This window comes from Haliotis asinina, chromosome 7 (genome assembly GCF_037392515.1).
Source record: "Haliotis asinina isolate JCU_RB_2024 chromosome 7, JCU_Hal_asi_v2, whole genome shotgun sequence".
Lineage (NCBI taxonomy): Eukaryota > Metazoa > Mollusca > Gastropoda > Lepetellida > Haliotidae > Haliotis > Haliotis asinina.
This window is the reverse complement of record NC_090286.1, coordinates 25,354,072-25,376,709: the sequence shown is the minus strand read 5'-3', so window position 1 is coordinate 25,376,709 and position 22,638 is coordinate 25,354,072. Positions and strand designations below refer to the sequence as shown.

Below are 22,638 nucleotides of genomic sequence, written 5' to 3'. Positions count from 1 at the left end.
TGAGAGGTTTGGATATTATTGGTAGAATTTAACATTCAAAACAAAAGCACATAGTTATGAAACCTTCAGAGTACAAGACTGATTCAATTGTTCATTACTTCATGAACCTACATAATTTGACATATCCTCCATCGGCTGTGAAAAAGGAGCCGGCCTCCATGGCATCTGAGCAAGGCTTGATAGCAGTCGTCTCTACCGGTGTACCAAACATCTTGTCATTCAGCTTGAAGTTCTTCAGGCAACCAATGAAACTACCGGAGACATCCTACAAATATCAATGATCACATTAATGTGTAGTTAAGATCAAATCTAATCCCAAAATAACTCATTTTTAGGGAAGGCAATTTAGACTAGACACTTTATGGCACTCTATACTACAGACTGAACAGAATCCACCCAGAATTCATACCTTGAGATTATTGGCAGCTTTCTTCTTCAGATCCATAGGAATGCCTCCCACAAAGTAAGGTGTGCGTACATTGATGGATCTGGTACGGCCCTGAGACCGTCCATCACCTACTCTCTCTCCATCAATCTCCAAACTACCCTGTGTTTGGGCTCGGGCGAACCTCACCTGAAAAAAACAGAAACAAGACAAACTGTGAAAACTCAAGGTGATACTATTCCTCACTTAAGAATGATAAAAAGGACTGTCCTAATACTATAAATAATATCAGAAATATACAATCAAACACTGTCATGACAAAACAAAAACTCAAAAAAATTAAAACAACAAAAAAAATCCAACATATCCTGACACAAATGAGTCAAACTTGAAGAGTATGTGTAAGTTATACAAAATTCACCACAACTGCAAAGAAAAGACTAAAGAACAAATAACACAGCTTTTCCTTTGAGACAAGCACAAGCTTGAGATAACAGTGACAGAACCTAAAAAAAATGACACCCAGTGTGTAATGAACACTTACATTATGCCACTGTCCATCATTATATTTGTTTGGACTTGTTATCACTGCTGCACCGCTGCCACAGTTGAAGGTGTACACCACCTGACCTTCTTTCATGAACAATGCAATGTGGTCAATATGGCGACTGTCTGCCATGTACATGATGATACCATCCTCAGCTGTGGTCTTAAACTGACATTCAAACAGTGACCTGTAAATAATACAAGCAAATGCCACAGCTAATATCATGGGATAACATGTCAGCAAATCTAAAAATAATTTCGAATAATAAATCAAGGTTACTTGAACCCCCTAAGTGGCAACCTTTAAAGACAATTCCAAATCATGTGGTATATTCTCGATTCTCATATTTTCACTGAAAACTTTACCGCTGATTTCTAAGCTATCTTATAATCAGTCTATTTCATACAAGAAACAAATGCATTAAAATAAATTCAAATACAATTAAAACCAATATTTTGGTCTCAGCTTTGAGCTCAGGCAACAGATGGTTGATGGATAATATTCTTGTATTTCACCATGCCCATTATACTATATCATATGTGTTTATAATGTACCTATACTGTACTTATCATTATAAACATTATGTGTATGTTTGTATACTGGCCAAAGGCCTTCATACGAAATGAAACACATGACTTGAAATAATGGGTGCAACCTACCTAATCCTGAACCTTGATGGCAGTTTCTTGTACTCCTGTCGACTATCGGAAGTCGACCCAAACCTGATTCCGTCTATAAGGCCTTCGACCATCATGTCTGGGCGGTCGGGGAGAGCACACTGACCACCCATAGTCATGTCTGGCTGCTCTGTCACAACTAGAAGCAGGGGAACATCACATAAAGGAGGTATCTCCACAGAAGCAATACCCACAAAACATTCTAGCTGAAAGGAGCAATACTCATAAACCATTCTAGCCTAAAGGAGCCATTTCCACAGAAATCTTTGCTTAAAGTAGCAATAGCCACAGAACATTCTAGCTAACAGTAGCAATATTTGAAGAATATTTTAGACTTAATCCTAAATGGTTGCAAGGAGAGTACAAGTGCAACATCAAAATTAGAACATTTATTTGATCCTTTCACAATAGTTAAGAAAGTACGAGCAGAACAGTTTAGTTTGAATTCATAGTCAGACTCACGCTCCTCCTCCATATCTGGCTTGGGTGTTGACTGGAGTTTGATACCCACATCTGGCTCTCCACTCACGAGACATCCAGCCAAGTTGGCACCAATACGGTCATTCTCTTGTATACTGGCGAAGTTCACAAACCTGCACACAGAAACAAACAGATACTGATGATTTTTATATGATTGTTGATGACAGCAGTACTGGCCTCACAACCCTCAGACATATCAAATGTTTGTTATATGACAAGGTAGAAATGTATGTCTTCATGCTTATAGCATAATATTTGTCAACATCAATGTTGTCAGTGGCATAACTTAAAAAAGTATGCTGTTCAAGGGAATGATTATTCTCTAAAACACTAATCTAGTGGCATAAACTGAAACACTTTATGGTGTGTGCTATAAAGCAGGAAGACAAAGACTGTAAAGGTCTAACATAACAGACATCTACCACGACCAAGAATATGTGAACATATATCACCAGATCCAGATTTGAAAAGGACAAAACAGAGCAAAATGTTAAAGCTGTGCATAAATATTCTATCAAAGATTTCATAAGCTAGATTGTAAAATCTCTACTTGAAGCCCAACTATAAGAATATCAATGGGTACTTTTACCATGTGAGAATGCCATAAATAGCTGGAAGTAAAATCTATAATGTGAACAGAATATTTATATGATCTACACGGCGTGAAAAATATTATGGAAAAAGCAAAGAATGCTGTTTGAAATCATTTTTAATCCGACATTACCTCAATGGAGCATCTCTGCTGAAATGTTTGTGTATATCAAAGAGCAAGCAAAATGGGACATTTCAAAATCAACAAACACGGAATACACCAGTATCACTGTCTAAATCAGACATTTCTATATTTGTTCTCAATGTACAACTGGTAGTTTCATTTATCCTAAGATCTGGTCATTCACACATTAAAGTTGACAAACTCTTCATCCTTCTGTGTATGCCCATGAAGTATACCCGAGTATATTCAGAGTATACCCAGGTTAGAATTGGTCTGCAACCACCCATGCTTGTTGCTGAGAGGTGACTAATGGGATTTGGTGGTCATGTCCTCGGACATGGTTGATACATGTTATCATGCCTTAAATGCATGGTCAGTGCTCATACAGAAAATTGGCAGGAATATTGCTGAATGCTGCATCAAACACATCATCTAATCTATCTGAGTAAGAAAAAATTAAAGCTTGCAGCGTTATTGAGTTACTGTGATATATATCAAACAACAGACTACATTACTATCTGCAGATGTGGGTAGTAGAGGTGGTACCATTGTCCTACTGAGTACTTGAGTGAGTGAGTGAGTGAGTGAATATGGCTTTATAGCTTTTAGCAACATTCCAGCAGTATCATGGCAGGGAAAACCAGAAATCGGCTTCACACAATGTACCCATGAGGGGAATCAAACCCGGGTCTTTGGCGTGATCAAGCCAACGCTTTAACCACTAGGCTACCCTACTGCCTTCCCACTGAGTACCTGACATGACCCCAGTTATCTGTCCAATCCCAGGTTCCCTGTTCTACTCCCATCACGACCATACTGGTTGCTCACCGTTTGTTGACTGTGACATCTCCTATGCACCCTATGAACCTGGCAGTAGTTGGTGCCATGCCAGGCTTAATGTTGTATTGAGGGGGCAAGCCACCAAAGTACAGCGGTGTCTCCGTTAGCAGGTCCACAGTGTCGCCCTCTGCTGATGCATCAACCATCTCAAGGTCATCAATATTCATTGTTAGTCTGAAATAGAAGAGAGGGTGAGTTTGGCTTCCCGTCATCATTATGCAGACTTAAGGAGTATGGTTTCTTCACTGACAGAAAACACTAAGTACCTTCTGTGGGATAGTCATGGAACCAGCACACAGAAAGGGAGACAGGCTCAGAGGGAGTTAGGGAGGGAGGGGTGAAGAGGGAGGGAGAGAGAGGCAAAGGGGAGAAAGAGAGCAAGAGAGAGAGCCAGAGAGAGAGAGAGCAAGAGAGAGAGAGAAAGAGAGAGCAAGAGAGAGAGAGAGAGAGAGAATTACCAGCACTTAGTTTTGTACAGTACTAAATTACTGATATGATAGGAACACCAATTCTCACTTTATATGATGATTACACCACTACTTACTTTTTTCCACTCTTCATTATGGAGACATAGTGCCACTTGCCATCACTGTATTCATTAACCTTGCTCTTGAAGGTTGTCATCTCACCACCAGGATCTGCAGTCACTACAATTCTGCCATCAACAATCGCCACAGCAAATGCACTGGACTGAAACATATTAAAACATGATGTCATAGATTTGAGAGCTTTCATCATAAACAGGCTATGTATTTTCGATGTGTGGATAATTTTAAAGAAAAAGTGCATTTTCTTAAAAGCTTTCTTCTAACATATAATTTACAACTGCGTGGTATTATGGAAATATTAATTCTCAAAAATGTTGGTAGTATTGCTGTTATTTATTTTACTTACTGTTATCTGTTGTAAAAACCAACAAGAGTTTCTGAGAACAAATTACGGAAAGAGATTTCTTTATTTTCAGAAAAACAATCACAGAAACAAATCATCTTATCATCGCTTTTCTTCTTTCCTTATACAATTATTCCAGTAGTTTACATTGTTTTCCTACAGTTAAGGATGAATTAAATACTTCTGCTGACAAAATGATAGCTCACCTGGTCAGAACTAGCAGCATATAGTATGAGACTTTCATTTTCAAATGTTCTCATCTTGAATGTTATATCAAACATCTGGCCAATACTCTCTGAGGAAACAGCAGCAAAGCCCTGTCTGTTAGCTGTGAAGGAGGCAACTCTGGCAATCTGCAGGAAAACACGGCCATAATGATATTAAACAAGTCTTCACACTCTAAGGCTATAGCTTCATCTCTAAACAGAAAGTCTGTTCTGACATACTTCTAACAGACCAATCACTTTTAAGATATATTGATTTTTATTAAATCATTTCATCACACTGACTAACTTGTCACTATAATGACATCAAAATCATGGATATATTGACAATAATCAAAATGATATTTTTCACCTGAACCTCACCCCCCCACCCCCCCCACAAAAAAAAACAACAACAAAAAACCCAAAAAAAACCATCTTATTTATGTTTTCTTACTGAACAGTTCATACATTTTTTTTTTCTAATGTGTCTACCGTGGATGATAGTGGACTGATGGATAACCAATTGGTTAAAATCTAAATATTTTAGACATTTAAATACTTACCTTACCATAGGTCTTATGCATATTACCTCAAGCTTCGCTAGAAGAGATCAGAGAGTCACTGATTCGTCATTCCCTAAATGACTACCTCATGTAATCCACGAATGTAGTCACGGAAGTGACGTGATCTCCCCACTCACGCAAGCGTGAACAATCCAAAAATCACTTTTACAGGAAGGTCCGAAGAGTCCAAAGTGGGGAGGAGCATCCAGCGTTGGGAGGGAGTCACTGCCCTATGGCAAGGTAAGTATTTAAATATCTAAAATATTTAGATTTTAATAAGTTTTTAACTTACCTTACCATATGTCTTATGCATATGGCTTCGACGGATGGATGATGTGACAGCGTGTCTGCCAGAATGTTCTTGCAACTGGGAATGTGCTGAACCACGACCACAATCCCGTTGCTGTCGAGAAGATCCACTAGTAGGAACATCTGGTCCAGAAGTAGTTTGAACCTGTTCATGCCCGGTTCCGAATAACCCAAACGACTGTAGAGTTGTCCGACGCCACAAGGAGTTTGGTGCTTGTGAGAGTTGGTAGCCAGTGGCGCACTGCTAAGATGACAGCTTGCATTTCCAGGTTGTTGATGTGCCACTGTTTTTCGGCGCCTGAACACAGCCCTGAGGTTGTCTGGCCGTTCCCCACCCTAGCAGGGACGCGTCCACAAACAGCTCGTGGTCGTGGCTGAAGTCTCTCAAACAAACCCCTACGCAGACGTTCCACTCTACCGTCCACCACCGGAGATACTGATGCAGGTGCGGAGGTAGAGGGAATGATGACTTGAGGTTGTCCTCCCAGATGAATGGCAACAGGAACCTCTGTAATGGCCGCAACATGAGACGTCCCCTGTGAGTGAGATCTTGTGCCGACGTCAAGAGACCCAACAGAGACTGCCACTCTCTGAGGGTCAAAGGTTGAGACAAACCTCGATCAACAAAGGTGAGAATTTTCAACCACCGATCAGGAGGAACCCTGACAAGATTGACCCGGGTCAGAAACAGGCCTCCGATGAAGGTCAATTCTTGCGTGGGTTCCACATGTGATTTCTCGGTGTTGACAATCCACCCCAGTTGATGTAACAGACGGGTCGAGAAGTCTAACTGTTTGCATAGCAACTGAGGACAGGAGTGGTTGAAAAGACTATGTAAGGATCAAAATCCACTCCCCTGAGATGTAGAAACCGGGTAACAGGCAGCGTGATGCGTGTGAAAAGCCACAGGGCCATAGAAATTCCAAACGGAAGCACCCTCCACTGGTAATGCACTCCATTGAAAACGAATCTCAGGTACTTCCTGTGATGCGGGAATATGGGGACGTGCAGATACGCGTCTTGCAGATCCAGACTGGCTAGCCAAGCTCCAGCTGACAATTTGGCTCGGATCTGCTCCAGTGACATCATCCGGAAATGTGGAGGTTAGGCCAGATACAGCCCTGTTGCAGCCTGTTGAAGGCCGCCATGTTATGTATCATACGCAATCTTTCTTTGGCACCAGGAAGATGGGTGAGTAGAACCCCGGGGAGAGATGAGGCTCCAGCACTGTCTCTATGGCTCTCTTTGTCAACAGAAAACTGATGTTCGACGCTAGGAGAGCTTGCTGATCTTGCGAATACACATGCAACTGGGGAGTGAAAGTCAGCAGTGGAGTCCTGACTAATGGCAGTTTGTAGCCGGACTTTAGGATTTTGCTCACATATGGGTCCCCCTAGAATTACCAGTTGGCCCAGAAGACCAATAGTCTCCCACCTACTGGAGTCGGGTGAATCGGTATGAATAGGGGTGGGAGGTCCCAGTTGTACAAGTCCATGGCTTCAGCGTCCAGAGTAAGGGCGCTTGACCCTACCTCATTCGGGTGCTGAGGGAGTATCCCGGCCGCATTCCTGTGGCTTGCGTTGGGTATCGGCATCCTTGCTGCGACTGCACCCTCTCCCAAAGGAGGAACGGATCGACTCCCTCCTTGGGATGTATCTTTACTTCCCACTGTCTCTGGCTCTGCCACTGAGGGCCGATCCCAAAGGCCTCGAAAGTAGATAAGGCTACCTCAGTATTAGTCAGCTCAGTGTGTTGTTTATACACTGCAGGAATCTTGTCGTCAAACAGGAACTTGGAAGTGAATGGCGCACAGAGTAACTGGCGCTTGAATTCCTCTTGCCAACTACAGGCGTCAAAGAACACAGAGCGATGTACCGTCGTGGTCATGGCCAAGGCCGCCCGCAGATGTCCCAGAAGATCATGGAGTACCTTGCTGGTCTAGCACGAAAAAACCCATAAAAACAGTGAAACATGGCTAAAAACACCAAGGACATGGAAATCCACATGGAGGCAGGAAACCAGCAAGGTATAATACCCCCACGGACATCATGCCGCACTCACACCCGAAGTGAGAGAAACGGACAACACGAGGTAGCAGGGTAAGTGCAGTTAAATAATACTTTAACTTAACACACACACCTAAGGGATACAAAACATAAGTACCCATCAGGAAACAACTTTATTGAATCACAAAAGTAGGCAAACTTGAAGCGAAACAAACACGTCTGAACAGACGAGCGCTAGCAGTAAAAGTGATTTTTGGATTGTTCACGCGAGTGGGGAGATCACGTCACTTCTGTGACTACATTTGTGGATTACATGAAGGAGCCATTTAGGGGATGGCGAATCAACGACTGTGCGATCTCTTCTAGTGAAGCTTGAGGTAATATGCATAAGACCTATGGTAAGGAAAGTTAAAAATTTTATGAATAGCAAATGAGTTTAGTTTTACGAGTCTTTTAGCTTTATTCCAGCAATATCTGAGGATACCAGAAATGGGCTTTGTGGCAGCTCGAACCAGGTCTTCAGTATGACAAGTGAATGCTTCTACCACTTTTTATTGAAATGTTGATTGGCATGGTGAGAAAACTCAGGCTTGTATGGTTACTTTGTTCTGAATGACATACTAATTGTTGAATGCAATACTCAACAATATCCATTAATATAATGTCGTCTGTAAATAATCAAGTCTGGTTATCTGGTGATTGAAGTCATGAGCATAGATTCCTGCTGCAGTTAACAGATGACATGCATCAACCACTTCAGCCAGCCTGATCACTCTGTCCTCTTATGACAAGCATGGAGGGTTGGACACCAGTTCCGATGAATCTTCAAGGAAATCGTTGCACAGTGTTCCAGGGCATAAGTTACAACCACATGATACTACAGAACCTCAGCCCTTCGAGTGATATCTTGAATCTATCAGCAACTAATGTCATCTATTGACAACCTGGATCTAAAGATACAAACTAAGTAGCAGGGGCGGATACAGCTTTTCGATTAAAGGGGTGGGGGTGGGGTGCACACTATTGAGAAAAGCAGGGGTACACACTTCATTTTCACCTGAGTTTCGATGGTCATTTAACAAAATTTCAGGACAAAAGGGAGTGAACACCCCTGTACCCTCTCTCTGAATTTGCCTATGTGTAGACTTGCCTGTTCTGGACAACCTCTGGCAACTCCTATAGCTCGCTTGTTGTCATTCAAGTCCCAGGTCTGAGTGCCAAACTGGATGTCCCTTATACAGCCATCAAAGCCTTTAGTGGTTACGTCACTGAAATATATCACACCACACCACTTCAGTCTAAAACAGGTCCAATCTCCACTCCATTCATATTCCTGTATTAACATGAAGAATTCTTTTTTTTGTATATCTGACTTCATCAACATCAACATCATACACAAGGCATTAGGTGATACACTGTCATTGTGGTAACAATGATGGATTGTCATTTACTATTGAAGTGACTCATGAAAACTATACTTCTGCCACTTTAACATGTTCAGAGGCACTAAGGTGACCTTAAATCACTAAGGTAACCTTAGTGCAGTGTTAAAGGATGGGAGTTAAGGTTAACCTTAGTAAAAGCAGCTTCGTGAAATGAGTCCCAAGGCAGCCTAGAGGATGCAATTTTGCACTACAATTCAGGGCACTTTAACCCCTATCAAAAAGGGTGTTTCTTCTGATCAAGTTCATTTCCAAACAAACCGGATAGGTTTTGAACAACACTGCTGTCAAACAAATGTCTGTTTGGAAATGAACTTGATCAAATCAACACCCAGTATATGTCTGGGATATTTGCCAACAGGAAGAAGACACAGATCCAAGCTGATCCCACATTTGTCAGCCTGTAATTCATGACTGGAAGTTGCCCCATGAATGGAGTGTGGTGTGTGACTTACTCTGTAGGTACCAGGATCTCATTGTAGCCTCCTATGAAGATGTCATCTGATATGGACAGCTGCTTGAGATTGCCTGGAGCCTCTCCTTGGTCAACTGTGGGTAGAACATAGAATACTACTAGTGTCTAAAGCAATTACATCTAGTCCATAAAAAGTCTATTACCTTTTAATCTGGAGATAAACAGACATGCAAGTGAGATTAGAATGATCAATGTTTGCAGTAATAAGAATAATAATGTAGTTTTGTATCCCACTAGATTTCATACACTCATGTATGCTCAAAGTGGTAGTGACTGTGTAGTGTAGTGAATGTTGGGACAGGTGGTGACTGAGTAGACAAGATAGGTATGATGGAGCCAGTCCATGGTAGCACCTGTACATCAGGCACAGAACTTTGAATTTCAGTCTGGCTTCTACAGGAAGCCAGTGAAGTGATTGAAGAACTGGAGTAATTGGCAAGAATTAGGACATTCTTGAGACCATCCATGCTGCAGTGTTCTGTACTTTCTGGAGCTTTTGTAATAATAATGTCTTGATTCTAAAGAGGAGGCTATTGGCATTGTCTAGTCATGAAAGAACTAGGGATTGGACCAAGGATTTTGTGGCTTCAGTGGTGAGAAGATGCCAGATCTAGCCAATGCATCTTAAGTGAAAGCAGCATGTAATGTTTGTACTGTGAAATCTCCAGGTAACTTTGCTCTACACTGAATAGATAGCATGTTATGTTAGGCAAGATATTGAGTGAAACAACAAGAGATTAAAATAACTGAAGGAAATCTGACCTGTCTGGCCATCGACCTGGAGAAGTCCCTTGTTGTTGACTCTGCTGGCTTGAAGCTGGTGCCATTCCCCATCATTATATTTGTTGTCAGCCATAAGAACGGCACGATTGCTGCCAAGGTCAAATTGAAAAAAGATCTTGCCATCTCTGAGCTCAAGAGAGAGGAAATCCTTTTTGTTATCTGTCATGTACACCAGGAGACCATTCTCTGCATACGTTTTGAACTTGAGGATGACATCGATTGTTTTGTCCGGCCGAAGTCCAAGAGCCTTCTTGCTGAGGATCACATACCCCTTGCCATTGAATCGCAAACCATTTGAGCTGACACTCTTCATCACTTCTCTGAAAAAATTACGAAAACAATAAAAAACAATGTTAAAGAAGGCTCATTCTGGTACACAGACAGCACACTTATTCTCCTAAAAGTGATTGAGTTTAGTTTCACAATGAGTTTAGCAACATTCAAGCAATATCAAGGCATGGGGCACCTGAAATATGCTTTACACATTGTACCTATGTGGGCAATCGTACCTGGGTCTTCTTAGAAAAGCAGCATTATAAGCATGTTACGGATATATAATACATCCTTCTCACATGTCTTTAACAGCCTCAGCTTCACTCACTGAGAATCAACTGATCCAGCCATGGTTACCAACAATGAATGTTGGTTGAAGTTGGAAATGGTACAAGAAGTTTGAGCTAAATTGTATGGTGATAAAGTCATTTAATTATATTATATAAGACATTATATAAGATGTAAATGGGGACCTCATAAGCCAATGGCATCCTGAAGGTTAGTCTGATATCCAGCAGGGGATCTTTATGCCAAAGACATCCTTCACATCAACCTTCATCATAATCATAGTAAACCTGGTCATACTACACTAGCCAATCAACATACTCTATCCAGATACAGCCATGATGATGATGATGATTTGGAGATTTTATGTGCTCTAAAGTTATCAGTATTTTGTCCGGTGAGTGAACTGACTAGAGCACCAGGCTAGTGGTCGAGCCCACCTTGAATCTGTTGGTATATGACCAGATGGTAGCCATATGAATACGTGCAAACCCAATTGCAAGAACAGCAATGTGCAGTAGACAAAGTATTGTGACTATGTGTCCCAGTCCACCCAGCTGTGAATTGGTGCGCCTAGTGGTAGCATGAGTTGTATACTCCTCAGGGAGTTGAGACTGATGTGACGCTGAGACTGACATCCAGTGATCAAGGAAGCAAATATCAGCACCTTGAGCAAGCACTAGTTGCATGGATATGTGTGCTATATAAATATCCAATAATAATAATAATAATAATAATAAATTTACAGAGACTGTCCAACACCTTGTCAGTGGATGCCCTTCCTTGGCACAAACAGCATATCTTAAAAGACATGATGGCATGGCTCGCTGCTTTTATTATCGTCTCCGCCATGCCTGTGGCTTTGACTCTGAGGTCCATCCATGGTACGACTCTGAACATGTCCAGGGCGTCCTGGAAAATGATGCTTTCAAACTTCTCTGGAATAGGCCAATATACAGCCTGAGACGAATTCCAGCAAACAAACCTGATCTTGTCCTTTTTGATAAAGCCAATGAAATTATTTATATCATAGAATTTTCTGTCCCTTTTGACAGCAATGTGATTGGCAAGATTCAGGAAAAGCATGATAAATATGCGGACCTCGCCTTTGAAATGTCTCGCTTGCATCCCAAGTACACTGTCGTCAGGCTCCCCATTGTTCTCGGTGCCCTTGGTTTGGTACCTCCTGATCTGTTAGCGCAGATGAGGAGAGTGCCCGGGTTCTCCACCGGGAGCACAGCCTTTCTGACAATCTGGGTAATGCAGAAGGCTGCAGTGTTGGGGAGCCTTCATATTCTCTGAAAAGTTCTTGGTGGGTTCGACTAGGCAGTGTTTCCTGGGAGAAGTCCCATTCGCTGTCTGGGCTGTGTGTAGAGGGGGTGAGGGCCCTGAGCTGATGATGAGCTTGACCAGCCTGACTGTGCCAGGATCACCCGAACCCTCTCTGCTGCATTTCAATCTTACTCTGTAAAATAATAATAATAATAATAATAATAATAATAACAACACAGTAAAAACAAGAATTTTGAAACTAGATTTATAGTAAGAAAACACATATGCAATTGACAAATACCGTTCATTCTCTCCAATATAATTGTTTTCCGCAGTAATGAAGTTCCAAAGCCCAAGAGACTGCTCATCAAACTTGAGATCCTCCATGACACCAATGTACCTCTGACCATCTATGTTACTTGGGAGCTACAAGTAACAATGAAAGTAGTAACTTTTAGAGCCACTGAAACTACTGTCATCACAAGCTCACAAAGAAATCCCATACATTTGTATCATATACCGTGTTAACTAATTCACATTATCTGGTACTGGGAAACAAGACAGTTACTTCATGACAAAATACAGTCATTATACTCAATAGAACACTTCATCACTGGAAAGAAAGCAGCATGGAAACATATTAGTGTTTATCCATTTTATTACATCCTTCAAAGTCACTTTCAACAGTTATTGCATAGTGAATACAATTTTCTGCATGGTATGATAAATATATTATGATCCCCTTTTTATCACATATTCCAGGACCACCTACCACCATTCCAAGAGGTGCCCCTCCCACATAGAAGACAGCAGTGGCAGGGTGAAGTCCCAGGACAGTGAACGTCCCATCAGAAGTGCCTTCTACATTGTCATCATCCTGTTTGTCTGTCTGGATTTTCAGGTAGCCAGTCTTTCCAATCCTGAAAGCAATATTGTGTTAATGTATCAATAAAGCAGGACCTTAGAACTGTGCCACCTCAACATCATGGTATGTCTGCAGAAAGATATGACAATGTGTTCTGTGGGAAAATGAGTGAGTGAGTGAGTGAGTGAGAGTGAGTTTCAGCAATATCACTACAGGGGACACCAGAAAATGGGCTTCACACATTGAACCAATGTAGGAAATCAAACCCAGGTCTTCAGCCTGATGAGCGAATGCTTCAACCACTAGGCTACCCCAACTGCCCATTTGGGAAAATGATAAGCATATAATGAATGGCATGATAAATGTTGTTATTTCATTAATATTATGGATTTATGGTGACAGCATGCAAATAATTAAATCTGGAGATGACAATCCAGAGATATCAATCTGCACCATCAGACCAAATCCATCTGATTACCATCTTTGATTTGGGCAATTACCAGCAAAGGTTGTTTGGGATCTGTTCAAGATTCCAATCCCATCAGAGAAACTATTATTAAAACCATTTAATTACATTCATGAAAACTGTATGTAGACTTCAGAAAATATTGCTTGTTGACATCTGTCAACCTTGTTTGATTCTCTGAATGGCATTACACTTGAACCAAAGCAATAACTATGATTTTCTGGGACGATTGTTGTGATTGGGGCATTTTTCTGAAAGAGTATTTTAAAGGGATCTCAATTCATGTACTGGCAAACAAGGATAAGCTGAGCACCGACCTGACAACTGACCCACATTTGCATCAATGAGTGCTGCCCACTGGCACTTGCCACAGTGAGCGAGGGATCTGAAGGTTGTCTGCGATCAAGTGCTTCACTGACCACGAGTGTCTTATGAGCAAGAAGCGTGCAGTCAGGTGCACAATCAATTTCACTGTCATGCACTAGCCTCCATCTTCTCTAACTTTCACAAACCAAATGTGTTCGCATCATCTACTTCTCGTAAACACATTCTCTGCACTGATCCAACTTATCCTTGTCAGCTAGTAAGAATTCATGCATTACCTTTGCTTTTGCATTGGGAATGACAAGAATTCTGACACTCTGCGAAAAAAATCCTGGTAAGCCTGACATTGTTGTCCACTAATCTCTATATCCTGACCTTGTAGCAGTGATCTGATGCCACTGGCCATCATTGTAGGTTCCAGAGCTGATAATGTTGGCAGGTCCAGATCCAAGGTCAAACCGGAACACCACCTGGCCATTCAACATTTCCAGAGCAATGTAGTCATCCTGAAACAAAATCACAAGGCTTTAATAAACCTATCAGCATATTTGAATCTCCCAAACACTGTTTGAATAATGTGTTTCACATACAGTATGTATATTGTGTACTTCAAGTAATGACAGATTATCTTTGTGGGAATTTAGGAACATGAATCTATTTTCACCTCAAAGGAGGCAATTCAGACACTGTGGCTGTGGGCTGGGTACAGGACTGTCCAAGAAGGTGAGACAAACCTTTGTGAAGGAACTATCAGTGGAAAACTGTTCTATCATATCAATTATACCTCCAGGACACCAAACCACCAAATACAGCTCTTTTTCAAGAATCACAAGATGAGACTAGCCTTCTTGATTTAAATAAAGTGTGACAGAGATCTACCATAACATTTATACCTCCAAGACATCAAACTACCAAATAGAGTCCTGATTTGAAAGAATCACAAGATGAGACCAGTCTTTGTGAAGGAACTGTCAGGGGAACAGTGCTCTGCCATAACATTTATACCTCCAGGACATGAAACCACCAAATACAGCCCTATTTGAAAAAAACATTGCTTGTCATGCACTGACTGAACAGGCGCGTATGCATTAAGTCATCAGTTGACTCACTTGTCTGCCTGATCTCTGGTCTCCTCCCATGTAGTAGAGCATACCATTTTCTTGTGTGGTCTTGAAGAACAGGGAGACCTTGCTGTACGATCCTGCTTGCTCTAGATTGGCTGGGTTACGCAGAGTAAGACTTGTATTGCCCAAAAATCGGATTCCAACTCGAATCTGTCAAAAAAGACCAAATCCAAAAAAAAATGCTATTGTACTCGCCTGTTTACATGCCAAAATGACTGGTAGCCTACGGACTCACCTCAACCAGAAAGAATGAATTTACTATTTAGAGACAATTCCACATTTTGGCAAAAAATCAATGAATGATTTGCTCAATATTACATGATGAGATATCATTATTTCAACCACTGTTACCCTATTAGCTTCGTCTCGGGCTAGTGCTATCTTCTCCTTGAGCTTTGCCATGTTGAGGTTCACCCTGTTACCAAAACCTGTCATGTTGCGAGCCTGTTCTTTCAGTGGAGCCAAAAGGAGGGTCAGACGATTGATGTCTCTTGCACTGTTCACTGAAACAGTATCATGATCATCTAGTGATTATCTCTTTAAGCCATAACCAGAAATATTTAAGGTTATGATAGCAGGTAACCTGGAACAGTGCTTACTCAAATGGACATCAAATCATAAGTTAAAGATATTTCAAGGACAAATTCTTTGCTGCAATGGATGTGATGTTTCTGTGTAGATGCTGACACAGTTTGCAAGTTATCGCCAAAAAGATTTGCTTGATAAAGGTGTAGCATCAACACCAAAATATCACATACACTGCACCAAAGAAATCCATCCATAAAATACTTCTCCTGTTCATCAACTAGCTTCTAAATGCCAAAGGAGAAATGTATTAAGATACATATTATTAAAACAGGAGGAAAAACACCCCTTAAGATTTTTCTTTACCCTAGTGGGACAGATGAGCTGGATCACATGTACACATATAAAAAAAGCACAAACAGTTTTGTAAGTTTCAGTCACTGATAATATATCTCTTACCTTGTTTCTCAACCCCTTCCAACAGTCGTTTGGTAGCAAACTTTTGGTTGGTGAGCTGCTCAAGCTTGCTCTTGTCTTCAGGCAGCAGGTACAAGATCGTCTTCACACGCTCCTGTGCAGCTCCGACACGCGAGTTAGCATCCACTGATTCATTCGTTACCTTCATAGCTCGGTCTCCAGAATCACCTGAGGTAAATTGTAGGATTTTGAGTCAAGCACTGATATATGGTACACACAGGCAGCAGAGAAAAGGAAGTTATTGTCTTTAGTATGTTTCTAAAACCTCTTACCATGAGCATGTTTACCATTATTTACAAATCAATGTAACTTTTACAATAAAATTCTTATTTTATACTTATCCTCACTCATACACTCAAAACAATTAGAAAAATCCACAAAATAGCCCTTAATCGATGAAATATGAATATGATCTCAAAAGGATACAAGATGCATATCCAAGTATACTCTTAGGCCAAATGTAGAGATAGCATCTAAAACAGGTAATATGATACATCCAGCCTTATCACCCCTATCATGACCATGTTGAACTCTAGAGCTTGTCACCGTCCATTACACAAAATAGTGAAAAATCATGCAGTGTGTCTATTGTTGCTGAGAGATCCTAAAGGTTAGGGACTTTTCTAGCATCTGGCCTAGGTATAAGCGGTAATCAGGGTTAGAACTAAACTTAAAAATGCCTTAACCTTCAACTGTCACTAGCCCAGACACATAACAAGTCGTCCAGAGGAATGAAAGTTATTCACTGAATTGTTAATATCGTGGCACTGTCTACAATTCATAATTCTACGACACAGAAGATTGCTTCACTAGTGATAGGGCTGCTAAAAGAAGGTCGTGGGCTCTTGCTTCAATCTTTCTGAGTTCATCAACATCAGGAGCACCTGAAGTCGGTTTTTGATTTGTTAATCTACCGAAAATAGCAGGTCCCCAGACAACGGAGGCAGAATGCACATCAAAATGATAGGAATAATTTTAGGAACCAACCTGAATGTCACAATGTCTGAAAACATTTATGGCATTTCAGATGGTCATACATTATTGACAGAATTCGAATTATAAACTTGTAGTGTTATTTTAATTTGAAAGACACGATTATCGAACTCATGGATCCGCAACGTGTCCACATCAAAGTTGTCAAAAAAAACAAACAAAAAAAAAAGCAAAAAACAAAAAAAAAGCCTGAAGCAACACTGATTGGCGGAAACAAATAAGCAAACTAAATAAACAAACAAATAAAATAAACAACAGTACTCATGAAGGTTGTCAAACGTACCATGCCGTACCATGTTTTCGGGATATTTCTTTACCCCGTAATTTCTTGCGTACAGCGACATGACAGTGCCACCTGTAAACACTGTCTCGTGTGCAAAAGCTTCCGTCGCAATCGGAACACAAAATGTTTGAAATATTCAGATTTCATAGACATTGTGGCCTAATTTCTGTCAAAGGACTAAAAATCTACCATAGAACATAATGCACTTTGAAAACCTTCGTAAATGAGATCATAACTTTTGAAATAACGCTCGCAACTTGTCAAGCGGACCATCGTCTGATCAAGTGAGAAACCAAACATAAATATCACGTGACTCGAATGGAATGTTGCAATAACATGATTTGAAAGAAGTGACACGATGTATATGTTAACTTTTGAGTTTTGCAACGATAGAGATTCATTCGTCTGGTGATTTGACTAGAAAATGCATGATCTCAGTTCCAGTACCGGATGAATTATAGTAACCACTGAAAAAAACCAAGTAATCCGTTGGACTAGTGCAGTTATATTTCCATTCGCCCGACAAAACATTTATTCGCCACGGGCGTGCGGGCGAGCGTAAAGATCAAACCCTGGTAATATAGATATATAGGCCATAATATAAACACAGTAGCATGTACATGGACCAGAGTAATCCACTCGACCATTTGGTGAGGCAAATGGAGAGAGTGACAAGCAGCCTATGGTCATGGGACGCAGGCATGGAAAGGAAAGTGGCCCAGTTGGAGATAGGTATTTTTAGACTGTTCACTAGGGGACACCTTGGAAGAAAACAGAGATAAGCAAGAAAGTGTGAGCATTAACATGCAAGTTAGGATAAGGAAAATTATTTACACCATCAACATGATGGAGATGGAATTTACTCTGGTTTTAGCTATATGACAGCAGGAAAAAAGAGAAATGGGATACATACATTGTATCAATGTGGGGAATGGAACCAAAGTCTTCAGCATGACAAAGAAATATTTTAACCACCTGGGTCCCATTTTACAGTTCTCGTAAGACTAAGATCTCGTAACTTTTCTCGTAGCATTTATACCTATTATACTGTAACACAGGAAGTACGAATGCTATAAGAAAAGTTACAAGATCTCAGGCTTACAAGATCTTTGTAAAACGAGACCCACTACCACTACCCCACACCCCATCTTATCACTCACATTCACAAAGACATTACATACGTGAAGGTAGATTGCCAAGAGCAGCGTTGACTTCATCTAAGCCCTGCTGTGTCTCCCCATTCAGGAAACTAATGCTGGTTGTAACAACAATGGCTCCGTTCATGTGAGCAGTCAGATCTGTCAAAAATATCAAGTATTAATGTCACTGAAGTGAGGGAGTCAGTTTAGTTTAACGCTACACTCAGCAATATTCGAACAAACCTGTAGAGGTTGCAGATTCTTTCAATAGAGTCCTCCTTGGGGTACTTATAAGCATTTAAATGTTCTATAAATTCTCGCGACAGTTGTAACTATATTTTTTCAATAAAATATATACAAAACAAAAAACATCGTTTTTGTCTTGTGAGACCACCCCTACAGGGCCCCTGGCCCCGTGACAGCCAAGAGCAGGTAACTCTTCAGGCTATAGCCTCCAGCAAAACACTTCCGTTCTGTAAGCAATACAGACAGAATGTAAGGAGGACTCTATTCAAAGAATCTGCTACCTCTACAGGTTTGTTCGATTCTTTTTCATAGAGATCCTCCTTGTGGTACTTTTATAAGCATAAGACAGACTCCAAAAGACTGATCTTAGGGAGAGGCATTCTGTCTGCTCATAAACCTGACATAAGATGAGGCTATTACACGGTCTAACCCTACATTTCTATGAAAAAGTCGTAGGGTGCTTATAAAAAATGCCCCCCCCCAGAGGTTACCGCCACAAGAAAAGCAGTCTTCCATGTCAACAGCTGGAGGGTTGTGAAAAAGAGGACCGGACAGCCAATCAAGAACGACTGGCAAGTCCCACGGGGGACTAATCCGCCGGACAGATGGACGGATTCTGTCCACGCCTGCAAGGAAGCACTGAACTAGAGGGTGCTGCCCCAATAATGCACCATTGACAGGAATGTGGAAGGCAGAGATTGCCGTGGAGTAACCTCTAACTGTAGAAGCGGCCAGACCGGCTTCCAGTTTAGATTGCAGAAACTCCAACACAGATACTAGATCTGCAGAAAAGGGATCGAGAATCCCCCTGTCGACACACCAGCGTGCATAACAGGCCCATCTATCCTCATATTGAACGTTCGTCGAATCCCTCCACGAAGCCAGAATTGTGTCTGCAACTGGTGCAGGAATTCCTCTCACATGGAGGCGACTCCGGACAGCGGCCAAGCCACCCACTGAATCCTGGGATTGGGGTGTGGCGTTCCGTTCTGGGATAGTAAGTCCGGTCGAAAGGGTAATAGTACAGGAGGCTGAGCCAGAAACCTGAGAATTACCGGAAACCAGCTTTGAGCCGACCAAAGCGGTGCTAGAAGCGCAAGTAGCCGAGCCGGTTGTGCGGTCAGCTGCTAGAGGACTCGTGAGATCAGAGGCACTGGTGGGAACGCCCAAAGCACTGGTGGGAACGTCCAACCGAGCAGAAAGGCGTCGTTGGCTATCGCTTTCGGATCCGGTATCCTTGAGCAAAACACAGGAATCTGGTTCGTCGCCCCAGAGGCAAACAGATCTACCTGGAACGACCCGAACAACTGGGAAATAATCCCGGACGGAGGCCTCCGTCTGAATCGAGAGGGAAGGTGTCGGTGTCTCTAAGGGGATCCCCTGGACAGATTTCCGACTTCCGTCCACCACCGCAGGTGAGGAATCAACCAAGCGGGAGTCTCGAGAATAGTCTCGTAGCTCTCCGAATGGGACCACAACTGGGCTAACGCCTGTTGAATGGGTCGCATCCTCAACCTCGCACGCCAGACCACATCCACTGTAGCCGCCATAGTGCCCAGCAAATCAAGCCAAGTTCTTGCTGTGGCTCTGGGAAACTCGAGAAACTGAAATACAGTTCTCTGAACTTTGACGATGCGGTTTGGGGCTAGGGAAACAATCCCCTGAACCGTATTGAACCGTGCCCCCAAGAACACCAGATCCTGCGTGGGGGTCAGGTCTGATTTCTTGAGATTGATGATCCAGCCGAGCTTCAACGGGATGTCCATCACTTGGTGTGTGGCATCGTGTGATAACAGGAGCCCGAGGGCCCTCAAAAGCCAATCGTCCAGGTACGGGTGACAACACCTGCCCTGTGACCTGGCTAGCTGAGTCGGAATCAACATAAGTTTGGTGAACACCCTCGGCGCTGTGGAGATGCCGAAGGGTAGAACCCGAAACTGATAACACTTCCCGTCGAACGAAAACCGAAGGTATTTCTTGAGCTCGGAGTGTATCGGAACATGGAGGTAAGCGTCCTTGAGATCGATTGACGTGAGCCACTCCCCTGTCTCTACGGAAGAGATCACTGACCGCAGTGTCTCCATCCTGAAGGACGGAACCTCTGTGAACTTGTTCAGCCCCTTGAGATTCAAGATAGGTCTGAACCCTCCGTCCTTCTTGGTCACAAGGAAGTACGTGGAATAAAACCCGTCTTCTTGTTGACCTTCCGGAACCACCTCGATGGCAGCCTTGTCCAGTAACGACTGGACCTCGTCACGGAGGACCTCTGCTTTTTCCCGAGAGAACGGCACCGGCGTGTGCCGAATCCCTGAGAAGCATGGAGGGTCTCGCTTCCACTGTGGCATATGGCCATCCCTGACTGTGGACAGGACCCAGGGATTTGAAGTGGCTGCCTGCCATTCCGAAAGGAATAGTGACAGCCTGCCGCCTACAGGGACTTCTGGCGCAAGGCAATGTACCCCTACATTCGGCAGTTCTCCGCCTGCTTGTGTGGGGGACACCAAAGGCTCTGGGCAAATGTTTAACGGGAAGCCGGGGCAGGCTTCCCTTTGCCCCGAAAAGGCTGCTGTTGCTGCGACTGCTGCAACGCAGGCCCCTTGCCTTTGCCTTTCGCCTTCTTGCTTCGTTTGTGCTGCAGCGGAGCAGTCCACTTAGTACCTTCCTTCGCCGGCGCCGAAGGGTAAGCTGAAGCAAGAGTGGGAGGCCGTTGGCGAGACGAGGAGGGTTGGTCTAACAAGGGCTTAGAGTCGCTAACAGCCTCCGCGGCCTCCCGCACAACCTGTAATGCCCCAGGGAAGAGGGAAGATCCCAACCTGTAGGGCAGAGCCAGGAGTGCCTGCTGGGTAGCGGGAGAGTACCTGGCTACAGATAGCCATGGCCGACGCAACCCCATGACGGCCCCCATCATCTAGCTAGCACAGCACCTAATGCTGTCCCTCGCCAAATGAGAGTGCACGTCCATAAGCTGCCAGCCCAACACTGCCGACGGAGAGTCGATAGCAGTGCTCCCATGATCCAACAGCTGCCCTTGCAAAGCAGAAAGGTAATCTGAATGGACCACTACTCTCAGCTGTTGGGCCGCACACCTATATTGCTCCTCAAAGGAACGATAGGCGGACCTCAGCGCTGGAGCGGCCGTGGGGAAGGGCGGCAGCCGCCGGCCCTGTCTGGCCGAGGCCAAGGAAGAGGAGGAGGACCCCCCCCCCCCCCAGGGTGACCGAGGCGTACACACACTCGTCCACCACCGGCGGTTCGAATAGCGAATCCTCATCCAGTTGATACCGGCGGCTAATCTCCGGGAGCGCGACCGGGTACCCGAAAGGAGCGGATTCACTACCTCCCCGACCAGCGATGGGAGCCGTAAAGCGAGCCTGTCGAGGGCGCTACCGAGATGGAACTCAAAGGAGCAGAGAGACTGAGAAGGGCCAAGCCGCTAGGTTCGCCCCTGCCAGAGCCCGAACTAGGTCGTCTTGGCAACTGGGGCAAGCCCCCCACCGGAGGGTGACCCGAGAGCCCAGGAAATGGATAGGATGTCGATGCCCCCAGCGGCTGGACAGCACTAGTCTGCCTGCCCACCGCGGCACTAGGCGCGCTGACCGAGGTCAAGCCGCCGACACCGGGCGTCGTTGCCCCGCTTGCCCCACGGGACAAGCTGGGGCCGACTGCCCTAGGCACATCCGCCTGAACGCCCGAAGCGCAGGACGGCTGCCCAGAGGGAGGAGCATTCTCCGAGCCTAAGCCCGGGCCGCGGCCTCCCTCAACTGAACCACCATGGCTGCTCAATGAAGATCGGGCGTCCAGTTCCTTTCGGAAACCAGACAGCGCCGAATCTATCATTGATTGGACCGAAGACATCTGTTGCTGAAACAAGGCATTAATTGAATCAACAGAGATTAATGGTGCTTGCGAAGTAGGCGTAGGTGCTGAGGATACAGTGGCAGGAGAAGGGTCCCTGAGACCCTGGCCTTCTTAACCGACCCCTCCGAAGAGGAAGCTGCACCTTTCTTTTTGTGGGAGCACTTAGATGGAGGGTCCTGAGCCCAGATA

General features: G+C 43.5%; 1 protein-coding gene across 2 annotated transcripts in view; it reads right to left on the bottom strand.

Moving 5' to 3' along the window:
- LOC137290192 (laminin subunit alpha-like) overlaps positions 1-22,638 on the bottom strand; it is an 87,908-nt gene that overhangs the window by 3,738 nt on the left and 61,532 nt on the right. For both annotated transcript variants that reach the window (XM_067820909.1, XM_067820910.1), the window contains exons 53-70: positions 18,388-18,504; positions 15,913-16,098; positions 15,280-15,431; positions 14,914-15,078; positions 14,180-14,310; positions 12,922-13,069; positions 12,451-12,575; positions 10,299-10,639; positions 9,517-9,610; positions 8,770-8,887; positions 4,742-4,888; positions 4,189-4,334; positions 3,633-3,818; positions 2,072-2,202; positions 1,592-1,748; positions 930-1,119; positions 410-574; positions 112-265 (exon numbers count right to left, since the gene is read on the bottom strand). In XM_067820909.1, coding sequence (XP_067677010.1) covers positions 112-265; positions 410-574; positions 930-1,119; positions 1,592-1,748; positions 2,072-2,202; positions 3,633-3,818; positions 4,189-4,334; positions 4,742-4,888; positions 8,770-8,887; positions 9,517-9,610; positions 10,299-10,639; positions 12,451-12,575; positions 12,922-13,069; positions 14,180-14,310; positions 14,914-15,078; positions 15,280-15,431; positions 15,913-16,098; positions 18,388-18,504 — 2,853 coding nt within the window. The remainder of the gene's footprint in view (positions 1-111; positions 266-409; positions 575-929; positions 1,120-1,591; positions 1,749-2,071; positions 2,203-3,632; positions 3,819-4,188; positions 4,335-4,741; positions 4,889-8,769; positions 8,888-9,516; positions 9,611-10,298; positions 10,640-12,450; positions 12,576-12,921; positions 13,070-14,179; positions 14,311-14,913; positions 15,079-15,279; positions 15,432-15,912; positions 16,099-18,387; positions 18,505-22,638) is intronic.